This window comes from Heptranchias perlo, chromosome 5 (assembly GCF_035084215.1).
Source record: "Heptranchias perlo isolate sHepPer1 chromosome 5, sHepPer1.hap1, whole genome shotgun sequence".
NCBI lineage: Eukaryota > Metazoa > Chordata > Chondrichthyes > Hexanchiformes > Hexanchidae > Heptranchias > Heptranchias perlo.
The window spans coordinates 123874237-123887471 of record NC_090329.1 but is presented as its reverse complement, the minus strand read 5'-3'; the positions used below and the strand labels follow the sequence as shown (position 1 = coordinate 123887471).

Sequence of the window (13235 nt, the reverse complement as noted above, 5' to 3'; positions counted from 1 at the left end):
ACTCCATCCTTCAACTGAAAAGACACTTTCCAAATGAAGGAACAGTCTCATGGACAAGGTACTGGAGGCCTGCCAGTGCTTGTGGCAGTGTACCCCAGCAGCAGGCCTTCAGGTCTGGAGGGGAGGTTACTGAAAGAGAGGCAAAAAACTGATATTACTGACATCTATTAATACTGCACCAATATTGAACAAGTTGCCCAAACTGAACAACCTTGATCCTTTCTATGGGATGTTTTCCATTGAATGTTAGGCATACCGTAACTATTTGGGCGCACAGATCAAGTTAATACTGCTCTGTATTGTTACGCTTAGATGTCACTCACCAGAAATGACTAACTGCCGATAATACCCAAAACTACATTCTCATATGTGACAGCCCTGTTAGGCAATAACATTATGCGTTATGGTGAATGGGTATAATTTAAAACTCTTACACGCTGACCTTTAATCGCTGGAAGCAATGCTGAATCTTCCTCATGTCAGCTCCAACTTCAAGTGAGGCCTCAGGGTCAGTGTCCTCCAGAAAAATATTGATCAGCTCCTCCAACCTGAGCACAAAGAATACATTTTTTTAAAAATTCATCAGGTTATAGACAGTTTGCCATGCACTTCCTCTCACCTGCTTTCCTTAATTTCGCACTTCGCCAAAGCAAATATTTAATTAATAAAAAAAAGAAGCGTGATTGTTCACTACTCTTCCTTGCTGTAAAATGCATTGCAAGACAGGACGATGTAGCAATGCAGTTCTGTGAGCAGTCACAGCTGTTGCTAGGTCACTCATGTGATGAGGCATACTTGGCAACATTTGGGAGACAAAAAGCAGAAACAAAATTCCATCTTGGGAATTGGTATTCAACATGTAAGAAGAGAGGAATAAAGGGAAATACCCTCCCCCAAAAATTCCAGGTGTATAAAATATTTAGAAGAAAATCAAAAAATTGCAAATACCTTAAAATATTACCATGCACACTCATTTCATCAACCACTTATCATTAAATGTATTGTCTGGTAAAATAAACTGGTCAATGTCTTTGTTAAATAGCAGACAAAGGAATGGACATGTTAAACTGTTTATTACTGACATTGCACAGTGCAATTTAAATCCATCCTCTATTTTCACGAGGTTCTTCTCATTTTGTCTACAGATGAGCCTTTGGATCCAACCAGAAACCTGGAACAATCTTACTGAGCCCCTAAACATTCTGAGCCTCAAAGCCAAATTGTGAGTAGATTAAGTATGAAGAATGTCCTTGTGAAAACTGGATATTTTGAAACAAAACCAGAAAATGCTAGAATTGTACAGCATGGCAGTCATTATCCGAAAGAGAAAAAGGTTGAAAGTGTGCTCTAATAATGAGCCCATAATCCTAACTTTTTTCTTTCAGATGCTGGCTGCTCCGCTTTACATTTCCAGCATGCAGAGCATCCTATGTCTTTGAACGCAGTGGGCTGACAATCACAAATTTGCCCTTTCCTACTATTTTCCATAATATTAAAACCAGCCCTGGCTACAATGGCCCGATTATAAGTTGTTAGGTTCTGGATTTAGCACCAATATTGGGCCTGTACAGAACTAAACACAGGAAGGATTGGTGTAAAATAGAAAATCACATGGTATGAATGATAATTTCAGAAATATGATAACATATTCATTAGGAATACTGATGTAAAAAGAGTACTACACCATGGAGATTTGTGTGGAGCATAAACACCAGCACAGACCAGTTGGGCCAAATGGCCTGTTTCTGTGCTGTAAATTCGATGTAATGTTAGTCATGATATAAAGTAAACAATATATGGATAGAATATTACACCATGTCAGTGAAATATGCCCCCTATGACTTAGGTTGTCTTTCACAATCTGACTGGCTTTGTTTTCATTCAATAATCACCTCCTGACTCCCCAAAGCCTTTCCACCATCTACAAGGCACAAGTCAGGAGTGTGATGGAATACTCTCCACTTGCCTGGATGAGTGCCGCTCCAACAACACTCAAGAAGCTCGACACCATCCAGGACAAAGCACCCCATCCACCACCCCAAACATTCACTCCCTCCACGCTGGCGCACCGTGGCTGCAGTGCGTATCATCTACAAGATGCACTACAGCAACTCGCCAAGGCTTCTTCAACAACACCTCCCAATCCAACAACCTGTACCACCTAGAAGGACAAGGGCAGCAGGCACATGGGAACACCACCACCTGCATGTTCCCCTCCAAGTCACACACCATCCTGACTTGGAAATATATCGCCGTTCCTTCATCATCGCTGGGTCAGAATCCTGGAACTCCCTACCTAACAGCACTGGGGGAGAACCTTCACCACATGGACAGCAGCGGTTCAAGAAGATGACATAAAACAAGAGACAGTTGCGAGGAGATTTGATAGAGATATTCAAAATCATGAAGGGTCTAGACAGAGTAGATAGAGAGAAACTGTTCCCATTGGCGGAAGGGTCAAGAACCAGAGGACATAGATTTAAGGTGATTGGCGAAAGAACCAAAGGTGACATGAGGAAAAACTTTTTTACACAGCGAGTGCTTAGGATCTGGAATGCACTGCCCGAGGGGGTGATGGAGGCAGATTCAATCATGTCCTTCATCAGGGAACTGGATAAGTACTAGAAAGGAAAAAATTTGCAGGGCTACGGGGAAAGGGCATGGGAGTGGGACTAATTGGATTGCTCTCGCATAGAGCCTGCGCAAACTCGAAGGGCTGAATGGCCTCATTCTGTGCTGTAACCTTTCTATGATTCTATGGCGGCTCACCACCACCTTCTTAAGGGCAATTAGGGGTGGGCAATAATTTCTGGCCTAGCTATCGACGCCCACATCCCATGAATGAATAAAAAAAATTTAAAACATTCCATAAAAAATGTAAACCTCACTGTACTAAGCGATCACAGTAGGAGAGCAGTGACAACAATGGCAATACTTCACACTTAATTGCGTGGGTACACACACACATATCTTCGTGAGTGGACTCAACCCCCTGATGGTACACCTGAGATCGGGAACTCACCGCATGGGGTAAACGGGTTCCTAGCTTTCTGCACCACAGATGGGGTAGGAGTGCTACCCATTCTGTGCTATGTTTTTTTAAAGTAATCTTTTCTTTCTTTTTCTTCAGAGAAATACTTGACAGACCTAAATGATACATCTGCATTTGTGGGTAAGAGTTAGGGACCACCCTTCCTTTTGGGCACAAATTGACTTGTTCAAGAATACACTTGGGTGCTATAGTTTGGAAGTGTTGAAACATCATCTTTCAAGTACTTAGACTGTGGAAATCTCTACGGATCAGATACACATCATTAATCTACAAGGGCTGCGGTCAACTAAAACCCCTAATGGAAGTTTAGGTTGCACGTGTACGATATGGGATCTATTTTAGCAGCAACTGTGGTTTATTCTATGGGAATGACTGTTAATATTAACCACTATAGGTGGTAGCAAATGTAACCCTGCTATTCAAGAAAGGAGGGAAAGAGAAAACAGGGAACTACAGGCCAGTTAGCCTGACATCAGTAGTAGGGAAAATGCTAGAATCTATTATTAATGTAGCAACAGGGCACTTAGAAAATCATAATATGATTAGGCAGAGTCAACACGGTTTTATGAAAGAGTTTTTTGAGGATGTAACTAGCAGAGTAGATAAGGGGGATCCAGTGGATGTAGTATATTTGGATTTTCAAAAGGCATTCGATGAGGTGCCACAGAATAGGTTGTCACACAAGATTAGGGCTCATGGGATTGTGGGTAATATATTAGCATGGATAGAGGATTGGTTAACGGACAGAAAACAGAGAGTAGGAGGAATAAACAAATCATTTTCAGGTTGGCAGGTTGTAACTAGTGGGGTGCTGCAGGGATCAGTGCTTGGGCCTCAGCTATTTATAATCTATATGAATGACTTAGATGAGTGTAATGCATCCAAGTTTGCTGCTGATACAAAGCTAGGTGGGAAAGTAAGCTGTGAGGAGGATACAAAGAAGCTGCAAAGGGATAGAGTCAGAGAGTGGAGAGGAGCGGGGGATAAAAAGCGGAGTCGGCGCGAGGCCCGAGAGCGAGAGGATAAAAAGTGGAGTCGGCGCGAGGCCCGAGAGCGAGAGGATAAAAAGGGGAGTCGCGCGAGGACCGAGAGCGAGAGGATAAAAAGTGGAGTCGGCGCGAGGCCCGAGAGCGAGAGGATAAAAAGGGGAGTCGCGCGAGGCCCGAGAGCGAGAGGATAAAAAGGGGAGTCGGCGCGAGGCCCGAGAGCGAGAGGATAAAAAGGGGAGTCGCGCGAGGACCGAGAGCGAGAGGATAAAAAGGGGAGTCGCGCGAGGCCCGAGAGCGAGAGGATAAAAAGGGGAGTCGCGCGAGGCCCGAGAGCGAGAGGATAAAAAGGGGAGTCGCGCGAGGACCGAGAGCGAGAGGATAAAAAGGGGAGTTGCGCGAGGACCGAGAGCGAGAGGATAAAAAGGGGAGTCGGCGCGAGGCCCGAGAGCGAGAGGATAAAAAGGGGAGTCGGCGCGAGGACTGAGAGCGAGAGGATAAAAAGGGGAGTCGGCACGAGGTGTTTCACAGTTGCCGTCAACTCGCACAGGCAGAAATTTGAAAGAGCGATGTCACAGAACAGCAGGTAGGTGATTGGTTGCTGAGTATAACTGGGTCTTTTCCTCTCTAAGTTAGGGCAGTTGGTTAAATTAACAGCTTAAATCAATAACTTAAAGTAGATAACTTTATTAGTTAATGAAATTAAGAACACTGAGACAGAGCACAGGAGAGGGAGCGGGAGTCAGAGGGAGCGGGAGTCGGAGAGACTGGGAGTCGGAGGGAGCGGGAGTCGGAGGGAGCGGGAGTGGAAGGGATCGGGAGTCGGAGGGAGCGGGAGTCGGAGGGAGCGGGAGTGGGAGGGAGCGTGAGTGTGAGGGAGTGTGAGTGTGAGGGAGTGGGAGGGAGTGTGAGTGTGAGGGAGTGGGAGGGAGCGGGAGTGGGAGGGAGCGGGAGTGGGAGGGAGCGGGAGCTGGAGTGGGAGGGAGCGTGAGTCAGAGGGAGTGAGTGTGAGAGAGCGGGAGTGTGAGGGAGCGGGAGTGTGAGGGAACGGGAGTCAGAGGGAGCGGGAGTCGGAGGGAGCGGGAGTCAGAGGGAGAGGGTGTCGGAGGGAGCGGGAGTCCGAAGGAGCAGGAGTGGGAGGGAGCGGGAGTGGGAGAGAGCGGGAGTGGGAGGGAGCAGGATTCGGGAGGAGCGGGAGTCGGAGGGAGCGGGAGTGGGAGGGAGCGGGAGTGGGAGGGAGCGGGAGTGGGAGGGAGCAGGAGTCGGAGGGAGCGGGAGTGTGAGGGAGCGGGAGAGGGAGGGAGCGTGAGTCAAGAGGGAGCGGAGAGTGTGAGGGAGCAGGAGTCGGAGGGAGCGGGAGTCGGAGGGAGCAGGAGTGGGAGGGGGCAGGTGTGGGAGGGAGCGGGAGTCGGAGGGAGCGGGAGCGGGACTGGGAGGGAGCAGGAGCGGGAGTGTGAGAGAGCAGGAGTGAGAGGGAACAGGAGTGTGAGGGAGCGGGAGTCGGAAGGAGCGGGAGTGTGAGGGAGCGGGAGTGGCAGGGAGCAGGAGTCGGAGGGAGCGGGATTCGGAGGGAGCGGGATTTGGAGTGAGCGGGAGTGGGAGAGAGCGAGAGTTGGAGGGAGCGGAAGTTGGAGGGAGCGGGAGTGGGAGTTGGAGGGTGCAGGAGTGTGAGGGAGTGGGAGTGAGAGAGCAGGAGGGTGAGGGAGCGGGAGTCGGAGGGTGCGGGAATGTGAGGGAGCGGGAGTGGGAGGGAGCGGGAGTGTGAGGGAGCGGGAGTGTGAGGGAGCAGGAGTGTGAGGGAGCAGGAGTGGGAGGGAGCGGGAGTCGGAAGGTGCGGAAATGTGAGGGAGCGGGCGTGGGAGGGAGCGGGCGTGGGAGGGAACGGGGAGTGTGAGGGAACGGGGAGTGTGAGGGAGCGGGAGTCGGAGGGAGCGGGAGTGGGAGGGAGCGGGAGTGTGAGGGAGCGGGGACTGTGAGGGAGCGGGAGTGGGAGAGAGCGGGAGTGGGATTCGGAGGGAACAGGGAGTGTGAGGGAGCGGGGAGTGTGAGGGAATGGGAGTGTGAGGGAGCGGGAATGGGGGTAGCGGGAGTGGGAGGGAGCGGGATTGGGAGGGAGCGGGGAGTGGGAGGGAGCGGGGGTGTGAGAGAGCGGGAGTGTGAGTGTGAGGGAGCGGGGAGTGTGAGGGAGCGGGAGTGTGAGGGAGCGGGAGTGTGAGTGGATAGCACGTTTCTGGAGGTGGTCACCCCACAGCTCAAGAAAGTGCAGGCAGAGAGGGACTGGGTGACGGCCAGACAGACAAGGAGGACCAGGCAGGTAGTGCAGGAGTCCCCTGAGGGTATATCGCTCTCTAACCAGTATTCAGTTCTGAATACTAGTGAGGGAGAGGGTTCCTCTGGGGAGTGCAGCCAGAGCCAAGAACATAGCACCATGGGTGGCTCAGCTGTACCGGGGTGGGGGGGGGGGGGGGGCGTCAGGAGACTAATGGTGATCGGGGATTCTATAGTTAGCAGAACAAACAGGCGTTTCTGCGGCCAGGATGGTATGTTGCCTACCTGGTGCCAGGGTCAAGGATGTCACTGAGCAGCTGCAGAATATTCTCGGGGTGGGGGGGTCGTGTGTGAACAGCAAGGGGTCGCGGTTCGTATCGGTACCAATAACATAGGTAGAAAAAGGGATGAGGTTCTGCAGGCAGATTTTAAGGAGATGGGAAGAGATTAACAAGCAGGACCTCAAAGGTAATAATCTCCAGATTATTCCTGGTGCCATGCACTAGTGAGTATATGATGATGTGGAGATGCCGGTGATGGACTGGGGTTAACAATTGTAAACAATTTTACAACACCAAGTTATAGTCCAACGATTTTATTTTTAATCCCACAAGCTTTCGGGGGCTTTCCCCTTCCTCAGGCGGTGTGGAGTATAGATATAGGAGGATAGAGCAGATGAATGCGTGGCTGGAGAGATGGTGCAGGAGGGAGGGCTTTAGATTCCTGGGGCATTGGGACCAGTTCTGGAGGAGGTGGGACCTGTACAGGCCAGATGGGTTGCACCTCAAAGGAGCTGGCACCAATGTCCTCGCGGGGAGGTTCGCTAGTGCTGCTGGGGGGGGGGTTTAAACTAATTTGGCAGCGGGATGGGCACCAGGATAGAATCATAGAATCATAGAAGTTTACAACATGGAAACAGGCCCTTCGGCCCAACATGTCCATGTCGCCCAGTTTATACCACTAAGCTAGTCCCAATTGCCTGCACTTGGCCCATATCCCTCTATACCCATCTTACCCATGTAACTGTCCAAATGCTTTATAAAAGACAAAATTGTACCCGCCTCTACTACTGCCTCTGGCAGCTCGTTCCAGACACTCACTACCCTTTGAGTGAAAAAATTGCCCCTCTGGACCCTTTTGTATCTCTCCCCTCTCACGTTAAATCTATGCCCCCTCGTTATAGACTCCCCTACCTTTGGGAAAAGATATTGACTATCGACCTTATCTATGCCCCTCATTATTTTATAGACTTCTATAAGATCACCCCTTAACCTCCTACTCTCCAGGGAAAAAAGTCTCAGTCTATCCAACCTCTCCCTATAAGTCAAACCATCAAGTCCCGGTAGCATCCTAGTAAATCTTTTCTGCACTCTTTCTAGTTTAATAATATCCTTTCTATAATAGGGTGACCAGAACTGTACACAGTATTCCAAGTGTGGCCTTACTAATGTCTTGTACAACTTCAACAAGACATCCCGACTCCTGTATTCAATGTTCTGACCAATGAAACCAAGCATGCTGAATGCCTTCATCACCACCCTATCCACCTGTGACTCCACTTTCAAGGAGCTATGAACCTGTACTCCCAGATCTCTTTGTTCTATAACTCTCCCCAACGCCCTTCCATTAAGGGAGTAGGTCCTGGCCCGATTCGATCTACCAAAATGCATCACCTCACATTTATCTAAATTAAACTCCATCTGCCATTCATCGGCCCACTGGACCAATTTATCAAGATCCCGTTGCAAACCTTCTTCACTGTCCACAATGCCACCAATCTTGGTGTCATCTGCAAACTTACTAACTATGCCTCCTAAATTCTCATCCAAATCATTAATATAAATAACAAATAACAGCGGACCCAGCACCGATCCCTGAGGCACACCGCTGGTCACAGGCCTCCAGTTTGAAAAACAACCCTCTACAACCACCCTCTGTCTTCTGTCGTCAAGCCAATTTTGTATCCAATTGGCTACCTCACCTTGGATCCCGTGAGATTTAACCTTATGTAACAACCTACCATGCGGTACCTTGTCAAAGGCTTTGCTAAAGTCTATGTAGACCACGTCTACTGCACAGCCCTCATCTATCTTCTTGGTTACCCCTTCAAAAAACTCAATCAAATTTGTGAGACATGATTTTCCACTCACAAAACCATGCTGACTGTTCCTAATCAGTCCCTGCCTCTCCAAATGCCTGTAGATCCTGTCTCTCAAAATACCCTCTAACAACTTACCCACTACAGATGTCAGGCTCACCGGTCTGTAGTTCCCAGGCTTTTCCCTGCCGCCCTTCTTAAACAAAGGCACAACATTTGATACCCTCCAATCTTCAGGCACCTCACCTGTAGCTGGCGATGATTCAAATATCTCTGCTTGGGGACCCGCAATTTCCTCCCTAACCTCCCATAACGTCCTGGGATACATTTCATCAGGTCCCGGAGATTTATCTACCTTGATGCACGTTAAGACTTCCAGCACCTCCCTCTCTGTAATATGTACACTCCTCAAGACATCACTATTTATTTCCCCAAGTTCCCTAACATCCATGCCTTTCTCAACCGTAAATACCGATGTGAAATATTCATTTAGGATCTCACCCATGTAGCATTGGAAAGGAGAAACAAGGTGCACAAAGGATTGGGAGAGAAAGATAGCACTAGAATAGGAAATAGTGCGGTATTAGGTCGGATCAGACTAAGAGAGAGTACAAGAAAGTCTAAAATTGGTTTACAGTGCATGTATGTAAACACACGAAGTGTGGTAAACACGGTTGGTGAGCTGCTGGCGCAATTAACCACATGGGAATATGATATCGTGGTGATAACGGAGACCTTGTTCAAAGAAGGGTAGGATTGGGTACTAAATATTCCTGGATACAAGGTGTTCAGGAAACATAGGGAAGGAAAGAAAGGTGGGGGGTGGCAGTATTGATTAAGGAGAATATTGCAGTGCTGGAGAGAGAGGATGTCCTGGAGGGATCAAGGACAGAATCTATTTGGTTAGAGTTAAGAAATAATAGAGGTGCCATTACACTACTGGGTGTATTCTATAGGTCATCAACTAGTGGGAAGGATATGGAGGAGCAAATTTGCAGGGAAATTACAGAAAGGTGCAAAAGCCATAGAGTAGTGTTAATGGGGGATTTCAACTATCCTAATATAGACTGGGATAGTAATAATATAAGGGGCAAAGAGGAGGAGGAATTTTTGAAGTGTGTTCAGGAGAACTTTCTTGACCAGTATGTTTCCAGCCCAACGAGGAAGGAGGCATTTCTGGATTTGGTTCTGAGGAATGAGGCGGGCCAAGTGGAGCCAGTGTCAGTGGGGGAACATTTAGGGAGCAGTGATCATAATATCATAAGGTTTAGGCAAATTCAATCATGGCCTTCAAAAGGGAACTGGATAAAAATACTTGAAACGAAAAAATGTGCAGGGCTACGGGAATAGGGTGGGTGAGTGGGACTAGGTGGATTGCTCTTGCATAGAGCCAGTATGGACTCGAAGGGCTGAATGGCCTCCTTCCGTGCTGTAACCTTTCTATGATTCTATGATAGGTTAAGTGAGTGGACGAGAAGGTGGCAGATGGAGTGTAATGTGGGGAAATGTGAAATTACCCACTTTGGTAGGAAGAATAGAAAAATAGAATATTTTTTAAAAGGTGGGAGACTAAGAAATGTTGGTCTTCAGAGGGATTTGGGTGTCCTTGTACACAAATCACAGAAAGTTAACATGCAGGTACAGCAAGCAATTAGGAAAGCAAATGGTATGTTAGCCTTTATTGCAAGGGGGTTGGAGTATAAGAGTAAGGACACCTTGCTGCAATTATATAAGGCTCTGGTGAGACCACACTTGGAATACTGTGTACAGTTTTGGTCTCCTTACCTAAGGAAAGATATTCTTGCCTTAGAGGGGGTGCAACGAAGGTTCACTAGATTGATTCCTGGGATGAGAGGGTTGTCCTATAAGGATTGAGTAGAATGGGCTTATATTCTCTGGAGTTTAGAAGAATGAGAGGTGATCTCATTGAAACATATAAAATTCTTAGAGGGCTTGACAGGGCAGATGCTGAGAGGCTGTTCTGGCTAGAGAGTCTAAAACTATAGGTCATTGTCTCAAGATAAGGGGTCAGCCATTTAGGACCAAGAGGAGGAAAAATTTCTTCACTCAGAGTGTTGTGGATCTTTGGAATTCTCTACCCCAGAGGGCTGTGGATGCTCAGTCGTTGAGTATATTCAAGATTGAGATCAATAAATTTTTGGACATAAAGGGAATCAAGGGACATGAGGATCGGGCAGGAAAGTGGAGTTGAGGTCAAAGATCAGCCATGATCTTATTGAATGGCGGAGCAGGCACGAGGGGTCGAATGGCCTACTCATGCTCCTATTTCTGATGATCTTATTGGATCAAATCATGTCACTTAAGTGAAAACAAAGAAATAATAATACATTTAATTGCTAACACACCAATGAAATGATAAATATGTTTTGTAAATGTCTAGACTGGGACGTCCAAACTACCGGCAGCCACTGAGCCCCAAAAATCAGGGCCTCGAAGCCTAGCTCAGACCTACTTGCACTTATATTTTATCATTTACTGGTCTGGGGTACTTGAATTTTGTGGGCCTGGAGGGTTTGGAACAGTCTACTCAGTGTTGTTGGCTCAACAGTGGATAAAATCTAACTCAGAGCAGTAAAATCTTTCAGTATCTGTATTGAGATATCTGCACATTAACTGGAACGCTAAATTAAGCTTTATATGTGACCTCTTGCGGCCCGTGAAGACAAAAAAATTGGATACACCTGATCCAGATTTTTTCTGAAAAGATATTAAAATATTTATCTGTATTTTAAATTGAAAATTCTCATGTACTGCTTGGAAATTTAAACTCTCCGTTTTCCCAAAGGTCTCGTGGGAAGTATATTGTAGTGAGGATTGATTCAAAATAACATTAAAAATAATACACTTGAGACAATTTCAACTTCACCTTTGGGAAAAGAGAGTTTGAATTTCCAAGTATTACATGAGAATTTTAAATTTTTGTAAAAAGTATATTTTTGGTATTTATATAAATATAAAATTTCTGGTTGATGTTTGAACAGATGTATTTGTTTTTTAATCTGGTTTACCAAAGACATTTGGTTCCGATTTTAACTGCCCCCGCCTTGCGGAAACTGGGCCTGGGGGCTGGGGGGGGCAGTTAAAATAACAGGAGTAAGTTACCCCCCTCCAATCCCATTCCTTCCCACCATGTCCCCATATTAACCTTCTCTTTTGAGCACGCAAGCAGAACACTCACATGAAATGGTAGATGAAATTTAATACAGAGAAGTGCAAAGTGATACATTTTGGTAGGAAGAACGAGAAAAGGCAATATAAACTAACGGGTACAATTCTAAAGGGGGTGCAGGAACAGAGAGACCATAGGGGTATATGTGCACAGGTCGTTAAAGGTGGCAGGGCAGATTGAGAAGCGGTTAAAAAGTCATATGGGATCCTGGGCTTTATAAATGGAGGCATAGGATTTTAAAATGGTGGCAGGATAGCAGCGGGGGGGGGGGGGGGGGGCGGGGTGCGCGTGGCAAACCCGAATAAAAAAAACTTACCTTTTCCGACGTGATCGAGATGTAATTGATGGTGATTAAAGTTGTTTCCGGGTTTCGCGCCCGGCAGCCAGCTTGATTGACATTGCCAACAGGAGCTGCAATGCCGCGGGTGGGGGGAGAGAAAGAGACAGAGAGAGACATCATCCGGCACTGGAACAGAGAGTGGAGGGCACTGAAGATCGGGGTGGGGGGAGAGGGGAAGATCGGGGGGAGGGGGGGGGAGAAGGGGGAGATCGGAGATGGAGACATCGGGGGCTGAGATGGACATCGGAGAGGGAGACATTGTGGGGAGAGGGAGACATTGGAGAGGAGGACATCAGACATCGGAGCAGGGGGGGCTGCAGATCGGTGGAAAGATAGGTTTATTTTGTTTTTTAACTTTGTGCAATGGTTTTTTATTTAATTTATTTACTTTATTTTTGCCTGATCAGGCATGAATCGGAAGCAGTGGGAAAGATGCCCAGGTAAGTTTAAAATCGGTTTAACTATCTACTATGTCAGAAATAAAGTACCTTAAGTACCTCAATGAGGTACATTTGGTTCTTTAACTATCATCCCACCGGCTTTAATTGCCGGCGGGACTTCCACATTCGGGAAGAGCGCGCGCACACAGGTGCATCTGTGGGAAACCCGGAAGTCAGCGGGTTGGGGCTGGCTTCCTCACCCGCTTGGGATTTTCCTGATTTTCGCAGTCCACCCGCCCCCAACACACCCCTAATTTCATTTGAAAATCGGGGCCATAGAGTACAAAAGCAAGGAGGTTATGATGAACCTTTTTAAAACACTGGTTTGGGCCACAACTGGAATATTGTGTCTAATTCTGGGCACTGCACTTTAGGAAGGATGTGAAGGCCTTAGAGAGGGTGCAGAAAAGATTTACTAGAATAGTTCCAGGGGTGAGGGACTTCAGTTACCTGGATAGACTGGAGAAGCTGGGGGTGTTCTCCTTAGAGCAGAGAAGGTGGAGAGGAGATTGATCGAGGTGTACAAAATCATGAGGGATCTAGACAGAGTAGATAGAGAGAAACTCTTCCCACTGGCAGAAGGGTCGAGAACCAGAGGACATAGATTTAAGGTGATTGGCAAAAGAACCAAAGGCGACATCAGGAAAAACTTTTTTTTGCAGTGAGTGGTTATGATCTGGCATGCACTGCCTGAAAGGGTGGTGGAGGCAGATTCAATCGTAGCTTTCAAAAGGGAATTGGATATGTACTTGAAGGGAAAAAATTTGCAGGGCTACAGGGAAAGGGCGGGGGAGTGGGACTAACTGGATTGCTCTTGCAGAGAGCCGGCACGGGCTCAACGGGCTGAATGCCTCCTTCTGT

General features: G+C 47.4%; 1 protein-coding gene across 4 annotated transcripts in view; it reads right to left on the bottom strand.

Moving 5' to 3' along the window:
- The window catches only part of kif6 (kinesin family member 6), a 489217-nt gene that overhangs the window by 312978 nt on the left and 163004 nt on the right, over nucleotides 1-13235 (bottom strand). For all 4 annotated transcript variants that reach the window (XM_067985160.1, XM_067985162.1, XM_067985163.1 and 1 more), the window contains exon 11: nucleotides 443-548. In XM_067985160.1, coding sequence (XP_067841261.1) covers nucleotides 443-548 — 106 coding nt within the window. The remainder of the gene's footprint in view (nucleotides 1-442; nucleotides 549-13235) is intronic.